The 16703-nt window shown below is 41.0% G+C and overlaps 1 protein-coding gene across 1 annotated transcript in view; it reads right to left on the bottom strand.

Moving 5' to 3' along the window:
- IARS2 (isoleucyl-tRNA synthetase 2, mitochondrial) overlaps positions 1 to 16703 on the bottom strand; it is a 49920-nt gene that overhangs the window by 28965 nt on the left and 4252 nt on the right. The window contains exons 4-12 of the mRNA XM_047754673.1: positions 15416 to 15564; positions 15279 to 15328; positions 15089 to 15198; positions 14911 to 15001; positions 14309 to 14424; positions 8964 to 9133; positions 7905 to 7995; positions 6254 to 6405; positions 3308 to 3468 (exon numbers count right to left, since the gene is read on the bottom strand). Coding sequence (XP_047610629.1) covers positions 3308 to 3468; positions 6254 to 6405; positions 7905 to 7995; positions 8964 to 9133; positions 14309 to 14424; positions 14911 to 15001; positions 15089 to 15198; positions 15279 to 15328; positions 15416 to 15564 — 1090 coding nt within the window. The remainder of the gene's footprint in view (positions 1 to 3307; positions 3469 to 6253; positions 6406 to 7904; positions 7996 to 8963; positions 9134 to 14308; positions 14425 to 14910; positions 15002 to 15088; positions 15199 to 15278; positions 15329 to 15415; positions 15565 to 16703) is intronic.

Raw genomic sequence — 16703 nt, 5'->3', positions numbered from 1 at the left:
TGCAGACGTGGCTTGGGTCCTGCGTTGCTGTGGCTGTGGTGTAGGCTGGCAGCTGTAGCTCCGATGAGACCCCTAGCCTGGGAACATCCATATGCTGCAGGTGCGGCCCCAAAAAGACAAAAAAAAAAAAAGTAAGAATGAGATTATTTCTTTTTTTTATTCTATTTTTTTATAATGATTTTAATTCTTTCCATTTTAGCTAATTTACAGTGTTCTGTCAATTTTCTACTGTACAGCATGGTGACCCAGTTACACATACATATACACATTCTTTTTTCTCCCATTATCATGCTCCATCACAAGTTACCAGACAGTTCCCAGTGCTATATAGCAGGATCCCATTGCTTATCCATTCCAAAGGCTATAGTTTGCATCTATTAACCCCAGATTCCCAGTCCATCCCCCTTCCTCTCCCTCCCCCTTGGCAACCGTAAGTCTGGAGAACATTATTTCAAATCAAAATTAAACATCAGAGTTTCAGATCTATCAGGCTCTAAACTTACTTAGAACATGAATAAACCAAGAGTTTCTTCTGTAAAACTGGTACACTTAAGAGTTAATCTATAGGCTTTCATCAAGACGAGCGGAAGGAGCCCTCTGATGGGCTTAATGGCACCATCAGCTGTAACAGCGACTCCATGTGGACTGTGCCCCAATTTCCAGTGGAGATGCTGTTACCTTTGACGGAGACCAGCTCACTACCAAGATCCAAGGAGGACAAGAAAAAAATCATGGTCACTTGATTCTCATTTGATTAAGGAAGAGACCAAAAAGTCAGCCTTTCATGCAGTCTTCAAAAATTGACAAATAATTAAGAATAAACATCCATTTTTTGAAATCAACTGTTCAGTCGCTTTAGAAAAGATCCAAAAACGGAAGAGGATCCGAGTCACTGTTAAGAAATGGTGTACAGGAAAATGACCTATGAATTGACAGACAATGTGGCTAAATCTGTCTGTCATTTCTATAGGCCAATATTCTGTATATCTCTGCTACTCCAAAATCAGAAATCAACTACACCATGCAAGCAACACAACGGTAGATGCAAGGAAAAAAGCTGTTAACACTCCATGAAAATGTACTGACTGAGAATAAAACATAAATGATACCTAACGAACACCTGTCTGTGTTTTTCTGACAAAGCTTACATTTCACATAGGTCACTGACTAATCCACCTTTGTACCATTTTATTGTAGTGATTAAATAATGGTCAAATAAACCAGCTTGCTCTACTTACTGATAGGTACATTTGGTTCACTTCAATCACTTCTAGGAAACTCCCTAAAAATCTTGATTTCTAAGTACAGAAAAGAATGAGGAACAACGGCAGTGCTTATAAACATTTCCTTAAAAGAAAACTCTCCATGTGGATTTTTTTTTTTTTTTTGGTATTTTAGGGTCACAAGGGCATATGGAAGTTCCCAGGCTAGGGGTGGAATCGGAGTTGCAGCTGCCAGCCTACACCACAGCCACAGCAAGACCAGATCCTTAACCCACTGAGTGAGGCCAGGGATGGAACCTGTGTCCTCATGGATACTACTGGGGTTCGTTACTGCTGAGCCACAATGGGAACTCCCTCCAGTATGGAATTTTAAACAATACTTATGTACATTTATCTCAACTTATAATTCTTAGTAGGAGCAGTAAGATACTAGTTTCTCTGCGATCAAGCTCTAAAACAACATAAGCAACAATATTTAGGCCAAAGAGGCTCTTCTCAGATCCACACTGTAAAAACACTGCAACAGTCTCACAGTGACTTCCTGGTCTCTAAGCTCTAGATTCTTTTCCTAAACCTTCTTCCTCCTCTTGCCACCTAAGAGCTTAAACTCCTCGGCCAGCTATCTGAGCCTGAGTCCAGTCTGCCCCAGTCAACCTTCTCAGAGTCTCTCTTTCTATCCCCGCAAACACCCTGCAGCCCCCTGCTGGTTCCGATGCACGTGCTATGTTTTCCCTGCTCTGGGCCCTCAGCTCCTGATCCCACTACTTGCAAATACTTTCCCCCATTTCCCAGCCAACGCTCAAGGCCCTATTCAAATGCCATATTCTCTACAAGTGAAGCAAAAAAGCTCTTCAGTATCTGCCCAGGGAACAGATTTTGGTTCTTCCCTCTGTCAGGCCGCCGTCAGGTGTCAGATTACCCATGAGGAATATTTCAAACTGAAAAGGAACCTTCACACCAAGGATACCAAGAACTACCTTTTATGTAGCTAAAAGTAATTAAAAAAAAAAAAAAAAACACAGCGTAATCAATACTTTTTAAAAATCCTTAAATATATATATATCCATGACAGTACCACCTAAGGAAATACTAATAACGGTGACAAGGAAAATTAGAAGCTTTTTACAAAAATGACAATGAACCCCCAACAGAGGGACATTCAACTGTGTCGTCTCCTGAATTCTCCATCATTTGCTGGTCTCCATGCCCCCAAAACCCTCACTGGATCTGCAACTGATGAAATGTGGAAACATGTACCAACATGTCGTCAAACTCTTTGTTCATGTTATAGGATAACTTAGTAAAAAATCCATTAACCAAATTAAAACAAAATTACTCCCCAAAACAGAAAACCCAGGGTGTATTCCCCTTTCTGCATCTGCTAGTAACAATAACAATGCCGATGGCCTCCCGAATTTGCTAGAAGATAAACTAGCTAGACTGTTACTCCTTAAGAGCAGGGACCAAGCCAGTCGTGTCTACTGCCTCAAAAAAACGGTGTGCTGTATAGTTAGGAAAAAAAAGTCTTTTTACTGTATAAGCTTTTCTACTCAGATTTGTTTACTTTCCAAATTAAAAAAAAAAAAATTAAGGACACAAAAGAGAACAAACAATGGAATGAAATCATCACTAGAATTAATTATGTGCATTCAACTAGATTATAGTTTCTTAAATGGTAAATTATCTGCACAATTACCTAATACCATTTCTGAGAGGAGAGGAGACTCAGAATAAGGGCCTGACACTAATTCTTAAAGAGAAATGACATGCTGGGCTCCACCACTAAACATGGTTCATCTCTGGGCTCCTGAGGCCTTACTCTCGCACAGTCAGGAATAACGAATTCTCATGGAAAAAAATCAGAGTCTTTGCTTCCAAGCATCAGCATTGAAAAAAATCTAGAGTTTGTTAAAATTTCAACCATATCAAAGAGCCTCTTTGAAATTTATATTTTACCCCCCATAGTTATTTTCGAGTATTTCATTTAGCACATATCAGGCATGTTCAATAGTCCACTATTGTTGCATTTTTACAGAAAACACAACTCCCTTTAAAATGCTGAAAAATTTCAGAAAGAGTTCTACCTGTTGATCAAGAATTCGTCTTTGGTCTTATGATGGAACACGGGGATCGGAACACCCCAGACTCTCTGCCTTGAAATGCACCAGTACGGCCGCCTGTCCATCATGTCGACCATGGCATTCAGCGCTGACTCAGGAATAAACTTCACTTTTTTCAACAGATCCTGCAATTGATTCACAAACCAGGCTCAGTAAGAGAGACCAGAACGAATTTTCTAGAACTGTCCCTAATTACCCTAATGCAGTTTTGTCTTTTTTTCTTTTTAGGGCTGCACCTGTGGCATATGGGAGGTTCCCAGGGTAGGGGTCGAATTGGAGCTACAGCTGACCAGCCTACACCACAGCGACGCCAGATCCTCAGTCCACTGAACAAGGCCAGAGACCGAACCTGCGTCCTCATGGATGCTAGTCAGACTCGTTTCCGCTGAGCCATGACAGGCACTCCTAATGCAATTCTTTATTTGGATGTTTATAGTCATTTACATGCTTCTTCCTTCGCAAATGAGACCAAGTTAAGAGAAGCTACTATCTTAGGCTGACAAACACGGATTACATATAACCAAACTTTACACGATACGGTTGACAACATAAAACACTTTCTCCAAACAAGTTATGCCCCATTTACTGTCTCAAGAACACGCTCCTCCTTCCACCCCTCCCCTCAAAAGTTGTAAACAACTAACATTTGATTGCATTTGTCAGTTACCAAAAGAAGAATTGTACAGAAAAAACATTCTAAAATATCCATAAGTTAAAAAAAAATCATTTTCATTTTCTCTCCACCCATTACTAAAGCATTTTTACATTTTCAGAGCGTGTCTGAACGGTGTCCTCACCTGAACCACCAGAAATCCCCTCCCCAAAGTCCTCTGAAGTACCGCCCACTGGCAGAATGGCAACAGCTGCGCTTATTTTGATTAAATAGCCAGGAAACGTGGACACTGACTTCGCATTTGATTTTGTTAAGGAATAACTGTTACCTTCTTCAGGTGGTAATGATGGCATTAAAATTATATTTCAGGAGTTCCTGTTGTGGCTCAGTAGAAACGAACCTGACTAGTGTCCACGAGGCCGCAGGTTCGATTCCTGGCCTCACTCAGTGAGTTAAGGATTTGGTGTTGCTGTAAACAACAACTCAGATCTGGCATTTCTGTGGTGTAGGCTGGCAGCTGTAGCTCCAATTCAACCCCTAGCCTGGGAACCTCCATATGCTGTGGGTGCATCCCTAAAAAACCAAAAAAAAAAAAAAGAAAGAAAAAATTACATTTCAATTTTAAATGTCAGATACCTAATATGAAATACTTATGGAAAACATAATGCCAATAATTTGCTTTAAAACAATCCAGTGGGTAGGAAGTGTAGACAATGGGTAGGGATGTAGATAAAAAACAAAATTGGCAAAAAGTTGATGATAGTTGAAGTTGGGTGATAGAAACATGGCAGCAGATAATTCTATTTCTATAAGGAACAAGTGAAAATTTTCTATAAAGAAGTTAAAAAAAACAAACTTGACTCCAGCACATTGCATAACCATCAGACTTAGATGTTCTGTAATAAAAAATCTGTGCAAAGCTGAAAGTTACAAACTGTAACACTTACAGGTAAGAAAAATAGGCTTCATAGAAATGTAAAAAAAAAAAAAACAAAAGAAACAGTCCATAGCACAGCTGTCCACTCGACATGAATGTAGAAAATGAAAAAGGCTTGCAATGCTTTGGCAGGGGCCCTGAACTGCCAGGCCAACAAATGAGCCAACTAAAAATAGCAATGTTGTGTGCAAGCCAAGTATCTGTAAACTCAGCCTGATTAACAAAGATAGAGCTGAGCTCTTTAACGGAACCAAATTGTTTGTGAGATACACACACACACACTGAATGAAAGAGCTCAGACATATCAGTATTTTAAATGCCAGTTATGAAGTATTTGTTAACTCAAAGCAGTATCTTTTCAAATGAGTTGCAATTTCAATTTAAGGAAGAAAAGGGTTTTTTTTTTTTTTGTCTTTTTGCTGTTTCTTGGGCCGCCCCCTCGGCATATGGAGGTTCCCCGGCTAGGGGTCCAATCGGAGCTGTAGCTTCTGGCCTACGCCAGAGCCACAGCAACGCGGGATCCGAGCCTCGTCTGCAACCTACACCACAGCTCAGGGCAACGCCGGATCCTTAACCCACTGAGCAAGGGCAGGGACCGAACCCGCAACCTCATGGTTCCCAGTCGGATCCGTTAACCACTGCGCCACGACGGGAACTCCAAGAAAAGGGTTTTAAAAGAGTTTTGCCAAATGCATATTACAGGCCAGACGCTGTCGTGAGAACTTTCATCTGCTTATGCCACGAGGTCAGCATGACTATCACCTTTATACAGATGAGGCGGCAGAGGGTCTGAGAGCTCAGACAGCTTGCTGAACTCAGGGGCCAGTTCTATGCTATTTTCATGACACTGGGCAAGAGATGAGAGCAAGTCACCCAACCTCTTTAAGGCTGATTTTCCGTATGTGGGTAATGGAGGGATGGTAACCAAAGGTCTTTTCAGTTTTAAAATTCTAAAATTTTCGAGTTCCCTTCATGGCGCAGTGGAAATGAATCCGACTAGGAACCATGAAGATGTGGGTTCGATCCCTGGCCTCACTCAGTGGATTAAGGATCTGGCGTTGCTGTGAGCTACGGTGTAGGTCGCAGGTGCGACTCATATCCCACTTGTTGTGGCCATGGTATAGGCCAGCAGCTGTAGCTCTGATTCAACTCCTAGCCTGGAAACTTCCATATGCCCCAAGTGCGGCCCTAAAGAGCAAAAAAATCAAACAAAATAAAAAATTCTACAACTTTATGATACAAAACAATAATAGCATCAATCCCTTGTATTTGCCAAACCCTGCCCCAAGCTCACCCGCAAACCTTTTATACGGAGGGACTATAAGCCCAAGCCTCCCAGGAGGATGGGTGCCTTTTATACCTTGGCTGTAGTCTTAACATCCGTGATGTTGACAAACCACTGCTTGCTGGCACGAATAACCACCGGCTTCTTCGTCCTCCAGTCATAGGGATAGCTGTGCACCAATTCCTCCTCCTTCAACAAATTATTTGCAGCCTGAAGCATCTTTATAACTTAAAGAACAATAACAATTTACATTAGACATGATTAAAAAAAGTACTATGAAAATTCTAATAACTCTAAAACGCCCAGGAAGTTCTAAATCTAGGCCAACAGGTGACAGGAAGAGGAGCCACCTACCAGGCAGCAAAAGGCATAATCTGAGAATCTCCAGGACAAAAAAAAAAAAAAAAAAAGACTGCAGAACCTTAATCAGACTCCAAATTATGCCATTCCCATGGCTCTTCTTTTCAGATGACAGAATGCATCTAGAATTCTGCATTTCAAATTGAGAGTCACGTGATTTACACAATGAATTCTAAAACAGTCTCCAGGTAATCCAGAAGAAACTAGGTGTGGCAGGCTGACTTTTGTCCCCACAAAAGACATGTTCAGTCCCAGCCCCTAGAACCTGTGAATGTGACCTTATTTTGGAAATACAGTCTTTGCAGGTATAACCTGCAGTCAAGATGCAGTCATCTTGGGTGAGAGTGAGCCCTGACTCCTAAGACTGGAGGCTTCATAACAAGAGGAGACAGGAGTTCCCATTGTGGCTCAGTGGGTTATGAACCGGACCAGTATCCATGAAGACGCAGGTTCAATCCATGGCCTTGCTCAGTGTGTTAAGGATCCCTCGCTGCTGTGGTGTAGGCCGGCAGCTGCACCTCCAATTTGACCCCTAACCTGGGAACTTCCATATGCCACAGATGCAGCACAAAATAGCAACCCCTCACTCGGCTGGGTGCTGACTCTGTTCACACTGCTTAGTTCCAAGGCGCCTGACTGAAGAACCTCAAGGGGCCCTGGGGCTGGTGAAGACTCACTGGTGGACAGAGTCAGGGTCCAGAAGACTCTGCCTCCCGCCCCTACCTGGTGGGTGAAGCCAAATCCTGTGGTTAATGCTGGACCACTGGCAGGTAGACCTGGGTCCTAGAGTCTGTCCGTAGGGCCCAGGGATCCCAGAGCTGGTGTGAGATCACTGGGACAGGGGTGGGGGTGTCCTGGTACAGTTGGGCATGGGGTTGAGGGTGTCCTGAAGCTTGTGTTGACCTGCCAGTGGACAGGTCAGGGCCTAGGTGATCCCAGGGTAAGGTCTGGCCTGCTACCCAGAGGCTGGGTTTTTAAAGACTGGAGGACCCTTATGACTGTTAATATACAAATTACCCTGTATGATTAGTGATTTACAAGGGTTACAAAAGAAGTGAGCATCTAGTCCCAAAACTGACTTCACCCTTTCCCAAAAGCAATACTGCTGATAATTATCTCTGTAGTCCTAAGACAACGCCATTCCCTGTTTACCGCTCTGCTGTGCTTAAACAAGCAAAGTAACCTCAAAGCAATGATGAAAAAGTGCCAAGCTCCATTTTAAAGCACATGGCAAAACAAAAAGTAAAACATAATTCTAGCTATTTGTTTCTGTTGAAGTACAATATGGGAGAACAGTAGGCAAAGGTTACTGCTGGCTGCTTTTCAGAAAATACACATATATGATATCAGCATACCAAGTACTCACCCACTTCTGTTCCCTCTTCAAGAACAGCCTTGTTTTGAAGTTCAGGACCTGCAGCATCTGTGAAAACTCCATCTTCATTCACTAAACAATCCTACAAAGAGTCATTGTGAACAATTAAGATAAAGTAGAGGAGTTCCTGTTGTGGCTCAGTGGGTTAAGAACCCGACCCAGTGTCCATGACGATGTGGGTTCAATCCCTGGCCTCGCTCAGTGGGTTACGGATCCGGCATTGCCATGAGCTGTGGTGTATACAGTCACAGATATGGCTTGAATCTGATGCTGCCATGACTGTGGTGTAGGCCAGCGGCTGCAGCTCCGATTCTTCCCCTAACCTGGGAACCTCCATATGCTACAGGTGTGGCTCTAAAAATACAAAAAAAAAAAAAGGTGAAGTATAAAGGCATTTTCTCTTATATCTGGCAAAACAATATTCTACATAAAACGTCTCATTATAGTCTAGTCTTTCACAGCACTAAAAATGCAGGTACTTCTCAGTCAGAATTTATGAATTTATACATTTAAATCACCAAAGGCACAATGTCTTATTAAAGCATACACCTAAGTTGAACAAAAAGTAACAAAATATACTAAAAACCTCTATTAATTTACAGATCTATGGCAGCGTACACACTCAATGATGACTCTGAGACTTGACTTTGAATGGAAAAACTTGCCAAGTAATTGACATGCGCAAAATAAATATAGAGAGAATTGTTTAGACAAAAAAAAAAACCTAGCTGTTTTCAACTATTTAGTAAAATCCACTTGCCATTTTGCAGTGAGTCAAAGTACCTTGTCTGACTTTATACTTGAAAAAAAAGTCCCTATCGAATACATACTCTTCAATTCCAATTCTGGGAGGATTTTATGCTATTCTGGGAAATTGCTCTCAACGAGCATGACTTAATGAGCCTTTGGAGTACTGCACACAAGTATTTCCTAATTTAACTATTATGACAAACATTACTGTTTATTATCAAAAGGTAAAAATGCTAGCTAGGATTTATTGCCTTGATTCTACAAAAGCAATAATTAAGAAGGAAAAAAGAGGAGTGGTACCGTGGACAAGCTGTACTGAGATGCCACACTGTAATCTTCCATACCATGAGCCGGGGCTGTGTGAACCAATCCTGTTCCTTTTGTCATGGTCACATGATTGGCAGGTAAGAGAGGAGATGCTCGCTCAGCAATTAAAGGATGAGTACAAGTACCACTTTCCAAGTCTACACCTGTGGGGAGAGAGAACCAGGGTTAAGAGTTATCTTACACAGCAATTCTTCTACCTCTTTAAGAACAGCAGGAGATGCCAGGCGAAAATCTGGGACAGGACTGGACTCAAATTCCGGCTTTCCCTTTCACTTGTCCTGTGACTTGCAGGAATCTGTAACGTGTGAATAACTACAGGTCCACCTCCCAGGGCAGCTGTGAAGATAAGCGGAGTTAATGCATGTTGCACATTTGGGACACTTACCACAATTCTTGCCACATTGTAAATGCTTTAAAATATTAGCAATTATAAACAAACAGATAATCAAATGATCCCAAGAAAATTTCTTTAATTTCTATAGAGTTATGTGCCTTTCAGAATAAAGGACAAAAACATTCCAGATCAACAGGCCAATGACCAGCAGGTTCTAATACTATCTCTACAAGAACTCACTGTTTTTGCTTTTCATAATGTTACCCTGAAAAGGTCAGAGATGATAAATAAAACCTGACAAGTCACGGGGCACCCCCCAGGTACTGGACTCAACATAAACTCTTACCTCGTCTTCATACTCCTACAAAAAAGCTAACATTGATCCCCAATTTACAAATCAGAAAACAAGCAAACAGGCAATTTGCCTGAGGTCACATGGCTATCAGTGATTTAACTCAACTTCAAAGGCAAGCCTGACTCATGTTTCACGTAACTCGAGTTCCCTTTAACAATATTCCGTAACCATCATCTGTCAATTTTTCCACTCCATTATTAATGTTTCCCACTTTTACTTCCTCTTGAGTTCTACACACTGATCTTTTCCCCACATGTTCTAAAAATAATAGTCTTCAAACTTTAAAATGATAGTCTGGGAGTTCCCATCGTGGCTCAGCAGAAATGAACCTGACTAGTATCCATGAGGATTCAGGTTCGATCCCTGGCCTTGCTCAGTGGGTTAAGAATCCAGAGTTGCCGTCAGCTGTGGTGTAGGTCACAGACACGGCTTGGAACTGGTGTGGCTGTGGCATAAGCTGGCAGCTGTAGCTCTGATTCGACCCCTGGCCTGGGAACCTCTATTTGCTGGGGGTAAGGCCCTAAAAAGACAAAAAACAAATAAAGTAAAATGAAATCATCTGGTTCTACTGACCCACTTAACCAACATATTGAGTAAGTCTGGGTACCTTATCTACTCTTTAATAATTAAAGGTCGCTGGCCCCCTTATTCCTCAGATCCTTCCCACAAATCATTTTTCATCTCTCCAAGCTAAATAATGTTTAACAATACCACCAAAAAAAATCTGTCCTTATAGAGCCATTTCTCCACTTCTATGATCCTTTTTTCTAGCCATACAGCAATAAAAACTATGTAACATGCCCATACCACCAGAACAATGCAAATCTTTTAACTTTGACATTTCATAGACAGCCCTGTTGCTGACTTCATTTTGGTTAAAACAGCACAATAGGAGTTCCCATTGTGGCTCAGCAGGTTAAGAACTCAAATAGTGTCCATGAGGATGTAGGTTTGATTCCTGGCCTTGCTCAGGGGGTTAAGGATGCGGTGTTGCTGTAAGCTGTGGTATAGGTCACAGGTGTGGCTCGGATCCCGGGTTGCGGTGGCTGTGGTGTAGGCGGGCAGCTGTAGCTCTGATTCAACCCCCAGCCTGGGAACTTCTATATGCCACACCTGCGGCACTAAAAGGCAAAAATAAAAAAAACAATTAAAAAAAAAAACTAAAAAACCCCCAGCACAATGAGTAAGAGGCTTGAGAAAAAACTAACATCTTATAATTAATAATGACAATTCCCTTTTCTGAAAAAAACCACAAGCCCTCCTTGCTGTCTGACTTGGTTGACCTGGCGTTTCACACTGGGGAACAGCTGACTGACTAGGATAAACCGCGTATTTCAGGGTGCATTCTCCTCCCTGCACCTCACAATGCCGTCAGAGACGACGAGGGTCAGCGCCGATGTCAGACAAGCCAACTCCCCGCTGTCTTCAGTGTGCCCTCGAGTCCTCGCTGACTTAGATTCCTAAGGCCCACAACTCCACGCTGTCCTTTATGTGCATTTCTAGTTTGGAAACCAAAGGCTGGAGCAAAGTAAACTCCACCTGTGAACTTTCCCCCATCCCCAAACTTAGTGCTCTGGGCATTAAGTGGAGGAGTGGCCTCCCTCCCTCAGCTCCCAACAAAGATCTCCAGTGATTAATAAGAAACTACTGACAGCTGTTTCTGAAAAGAAAATCTACCCCACACACAACTTTCCATTTTAGCTGTTCAACCGTCCTACTAATTGACTGTAAGCCAGCTGTCATCAGATTATCTTGCCAGGAATGAGAACTATGCATCTTCCTCTGAAACATGGTGGCTCAAAACGTCAACCAAACAATTCTCTACAAAGTAATAATTTGAAACAGTTGTGCAATCTAGAAAAAACGATCTTTAAATTTAACCTTAATACTTTCAAAATCCTTTTGAGAATGCCATCCAACTTCTGTAGCAACAAACATATCAGTGGAGTCTATTAATATACCTTCTACACTTAAAAAAGAGGTGGGATGTGGTTAATAATACTGTACAGTATTATTTGAAAGTTGTAAAGAGAGTAGACCTTTAAAGTCCTCATAACAAGAAAAAAAAACTGCAACTATGTGTGATGAAGGACGTTAACCAGACTTATTACGATGATCATTTTGCATTATGTACAAATATTGAATCATTATGCCGAGTGCCTAAATCTAATACAGTGTTACATATCAATTACATATCAAATAAAGAGGTGAGGGGCTCCCTGGTGGCCTGGCACTTAGGATCTGGTGCGGTCACTACTGTGGCTTGGGTGACTGTTGTGGCCTGGGTTTGATCCCTAATGCATGCCACAGATATGGCCAAAAAAAAAAAAGTGAGAGAGAGGTTTAAAGAAAAAAAAAGAGGTGAGAGGGGTATAAAAAAAGAGGTGAGGGGGGGGATAAAGAAAAAAAGAGGTGAGAAAGGGGGATAAAGAAAAAAAAGGAGGTGAGAGAGGGGTATAAAGAAAAAGGAGGTGAGAGGGGGTATAAAGAAAAAAAAGGAGGTGAGAGAGGGGTATAAAGAAAAAAGAGGTGTGAGAGGGGATATAAAGAAATAAGAGCTGAGAGAGGGGTATAAAGAAATAAGAGGTGAGAGAGGGGTATAAAGAAAAAAGGAGGTGAGAGAGGGGTATAAAGAAAAAAGAGGTGAGAGAGGGGTATAAAGAAAAAAGAGGTGAGAGGGGGTATAAAGAAAAAAAAGGTCAGAGGGGTATAAAGAAAAAAAGAGGTGAGAGAGGGGTATAAGGAAAAAAGAGGTGAGAGAAGGGTATAAGGAAAAAAGAGGTGAGAGAGGGGTATAAGGAAAAAAGAGGTGAGAGAGGGGTATAAGGAAAAAAGAGGTGAGAGGGGTATAAGGAAAAAAAGAGGTGAGAGGGGTATAAGGAAAAAAAGAGGTGAGAGGGGTATAAGGAAAAAAGAGGTGAAAGAGGAGTATAAAGAAAAAAAGAGGTGAGAGGGGTATAAGGAAAAAAAGAGGTGAGAGGGGTATAAGGAAAAAAGAGGTGAAAGAGGAGTATAAAGAAAAAAAGAAGTGAGAGAGGGGTATAAGGAAAAAAGAGGTGAGAGAGGGGTATAAAGAAAAAAAGAGGTGAGAGAGGGGTATAAGGAAAAAAGAGGTGAGAGAGGGGTATAAGGAAAAAAGAGGTGAGAGAGGGGTATAAGGAAAAAAGAGGTGAGAGAGGGGTATAAAGAAAAAAAGAGGTGAGAGAGGGGTATAAGGAAAAAAGAGGAAGCGTTCCCGTCGTGGCTCAGTGGTTAACAAATCTGACTAGGAACCACAAGGTTGCCGGTTGGAACCTGGCCTTCCTTGCTCAGTGGGTTAAGGATCTGGCATTGCTGTGAGCTGTGGTGTAGGTTGCAGATGCGGCTTGGATCCCGCATTGCTGTGGCTCTGGCATAGGCCAGTGGCTACAGCTCCATCAAACCCCTAGCCTGGGAACCTCCATATGCCACAGGAGCAGCCCAAGAAATGGCAAAAAGACCAAAAAAAAGAAAAAAAAGGTGAGAGTGGGGAATAAAGAAAAAAAAAGGAGGTGAGAGAGGGATATAAAGAACATACTGGCTTCTGCAACTTACCTAAAGCACGAACAAGGACCAAAGGGTATTAAACATTAAACATTCTGTAGCTTCTTTCAGGCCTTTGACATTAAAAACCTTTTTATTTTTGTTAAGACGGCTAACGTCTAATTGGCTTATGTCTGAACTGGTGCCTTATTTGGCTAGGCAATCTTTCCATTTTTGAGTATCTCCATTCCTGTCATTTTTTTTTTTTTCTTAAGAAACTCAAGGCCGTATTATCCCCAAGGATTAGAAGTAATTTTCAACTTCCCTAGAATTCGTTATATTTCAAAATTAGCCTCTAATTCAGAAGTCCCAAATTATAGCTTACTAATGATTCTTTACATAGAAGCACTGTCTCAAGAATTACTTTCAGAGTTTATTCAGTTTCCTCATTAAAATAATATACTCCAAAATATATGTATTTATTTCCTTGCTTCTTTGATCAAATCAGATAAAAATAATTTTCAGGAGTTCCCGTCGTGGCGCAGTGGTTAACGAATCTGACTAGGAACCATGAGGTTGCGGGTTCGGTCCCTGCCCTTGCTCAGTGGGTTAACGATCCGGCGTTGCCGTGAGCTGTGGTGTAGGTTGCAGACTCGGCTCGGATCCCGCGTTGCTGTGGCTCTGGTATAGGCCGGTGGCTACAGCTCCGATTCGACCCCTACCCTGGGAACCTCCATATGCCGCGGGAGTGGCCCAAGAAATAGCTAAAAAGACAAAAAATAATAATAATTTTCAGTAATTCATTTTGAATAGAATTTTAAAGGGAAATTTGTACATTCTATGTTGTACAAAGGACATTTGTCGAATTTTACACTGGATATTTGCCAAAAATTTTTTTAATCTATTGTGCCTTTGTCAATGTTCAGGTTTTCTGTACACTTACCACATTTAATGTATATTCTCCTTCAGTTTAATCAATGAAAAATATACTGTAGAAAGGCAGAGGCCATATCTGCAATATGCAGCAAGGTACTGAATTCACAACGAGCAGTGTTCAGCAAGTTACTGAACTCAGATCAACTTAATATTTTGATAACTTTATTGGTCAGAATATCTATGTATCTTTACCTGAGAATGTTGAAATAACCTCAAAAGTTGTTCCCAAAGTAGAAGCTACAGATGTTACTTTATCTGCAGCTAGAATGTAGAAGTCTCCAGATTTGGAACACTTCACAACCGCATACCTAAAATAAAATTTTAGGAATTACTAACAATGAAAAAAAAAATCACAGATAATACTTTCAATGTTTTACATCTTTTTCTGTTGTTGTTGTTCTTTAAAGGCTACACCTGCAGTATATGGAAGTTCTCAGGCTAGGGGTCCAATCAGAGCTGCAGCTGCTGGCCTACACCACAGCCACAGCAATGCTGGATCCTTAACCCACTGAGCAAGGCCAAGGATTGAACCCACATCCTCGTGAACACTAGTCGGATTCGTAACCCACTGAGCTGCAACAGGAACTCCCATCCGTTACACTGTTCTTTTCCAAAAAAGTTGGAAACAAGATCTTAAGTAGAATCCTCTAAAGCTTATGAAATCTATGTGAACATAATAACTAAGTTATAATTTACTGTATTTTAAGAAGATAATGAGGATAAGCTCAAAATAATGTTCATGATGGAATTGATCCTATTTGTGGATAAAACAAAAGATACAATAATATACCTACTTTGATTCTGGCATGTAACAAACAGCCTGATTGGCTGGAATTGTCCAAGGCTGAGTGGTCCAGACTAAAAAACTAACAGGAGATGAACCATCTGTGAAAATAAAAGTTCAAATATACTAGTAAATCAAATGTTACAATTTCCCAACTTTAATAAACTCAAGCAACAGGTAAATCTTACCTATAAGAGATGCCAACTTAGGAGACGGTTTCAAGAGAGGGAATTTGACGTACACTGAACGACTGACATGCTCTGGATTATATTCAAGTTCTGCTTCAGCCAACGCAGTCCTACGGTTTAAACATACTAAACATTAATACTGGGAAGCCCCACCACATTCTCCCTTTAACTACCAAAATCACACAAATACCTTGATGAGGGAGACCAATACACAGGTTTGTAAGATCGATAAATCAAGCCCTGTAAAAGACAAAGATATATGAAAGCTGGTGTTTTGTTAACATGTAACTGAACATATTCAAAGGGAAAAAAAAAAAACTTTATTACCTTATCATACATTTGGTAGAAAATTCTCAACTGTCCAGCCTCATATTTTCCATCAAATGTATAGTAGCAATTATCCCAGTCTGCCATTATTCCCCAACGGATGAAGGCTGATTTCTGTTTCTCAATCGCTGCTTTAGCAAATGATCTAGCTAAAAATAAATAAATAAAAGAGCTTTTGAAAGCCAATTAATTAAAATTCTTTGTGTGTATGGTTCACAGCAACACTGAATCCTTAACGCAGGGATCAAACCGCCATCCTCACGGATCACAGCAGGGTTTGTAACCCGCTGAGCCATAACAGGAACTCCCAATTCCAATTCTTACATGTTGTTTAGCATGTACCTTTCTAAATGCAAGTATTTTACAAAATTTAGACTTTAAATTTTTATAATAAGAAAATTATCTTCAAAGTTAAAAAGTGTTCAGAAGAGGAGTTCTGACATGGCTCAGTAGTAACGAACCCAACTCACATCCGTGAGGACTCGGGTTTGATCCTTGGCCTTGCTCAGGGGGTTAAGAATCTGGCATGGCAGCAAACTTCAGTGTAGGTCACAAAAGTGGCTTGGATCTGGCATTGCTGTGGCTGTGATGCAGGCCAGCAGGTGCAGCTCCAATTCTACCCCTAGCCTGGGAACTTCCACATGCCGTGGCTGCAGCCCTAAAAAGACAAAAAAAAAAGTGATACTTATAACAAATTCTAAAAGTAACTAAAATTTCAAAAGTTAAATTGGCACAACACTGTAAATCAACTGACTTTAAATAAAAAAATAAAAGAATTTAAAAATTTTTCAAAAGTTAAAATTTTGTTACCATCTCCTCTATTTTCCAGACTTCACACAATGACCTTCCATTTAGAAAAAATAAACTGGAAAAGTCACTCTTCATATTTTTTTAACTTAAGGTCAAAGAATAATTCTTATTTCATTATATACACACATAAAAAATTAATCCATACAACCAATAATAATGTTTCACAAGGAAGTAAAAAAATCTTCACAACCATATCCAATTACATAACAGTTTAATATAAAAGAACAGAGAAATCCTCCCTGACCCATTCTACGGAAGGATCAAAAAAGAGATTTTGAAAAATTTTTTAATTAAAAATTTACTCTTGGGGGAGTTCCCGTCGTGGCGCAGTGGTTAACGAATCTGACTAGGAACCACGAGGTTGTGGGCTGGGTCCCTGCCCTTGCTCAGTGGGTTAACGATCCGGCGTTGCCGTGAGCTGTGGTGTAGGTTGCAGACGCGGTTCGGATCCCGAGTTGCTGTGGCTCTGGCGTAGGCC

This window comes from Phacochoerus africanus, chromosome 12 (genome assembly GCF_016906955.1).
Source record: "Phacochoerus africanus isolate WHEZ1 chromosome 12, ROS_Pafr_v1, whole genome shotgun sequence".
In the NCBI taxonomy this organism is placed as follows: Eukaryota; Metazoa; Chordata; class Mammalia; order Artiodactyla; family Suidae; genus Phacochoerus; species Phacochoerus africanus.
The sequence above is the reverse complement of the archived record's forward strand: the minus strand, read 5'-3'. Positions and strand labels throughout refer to the sequence as shown.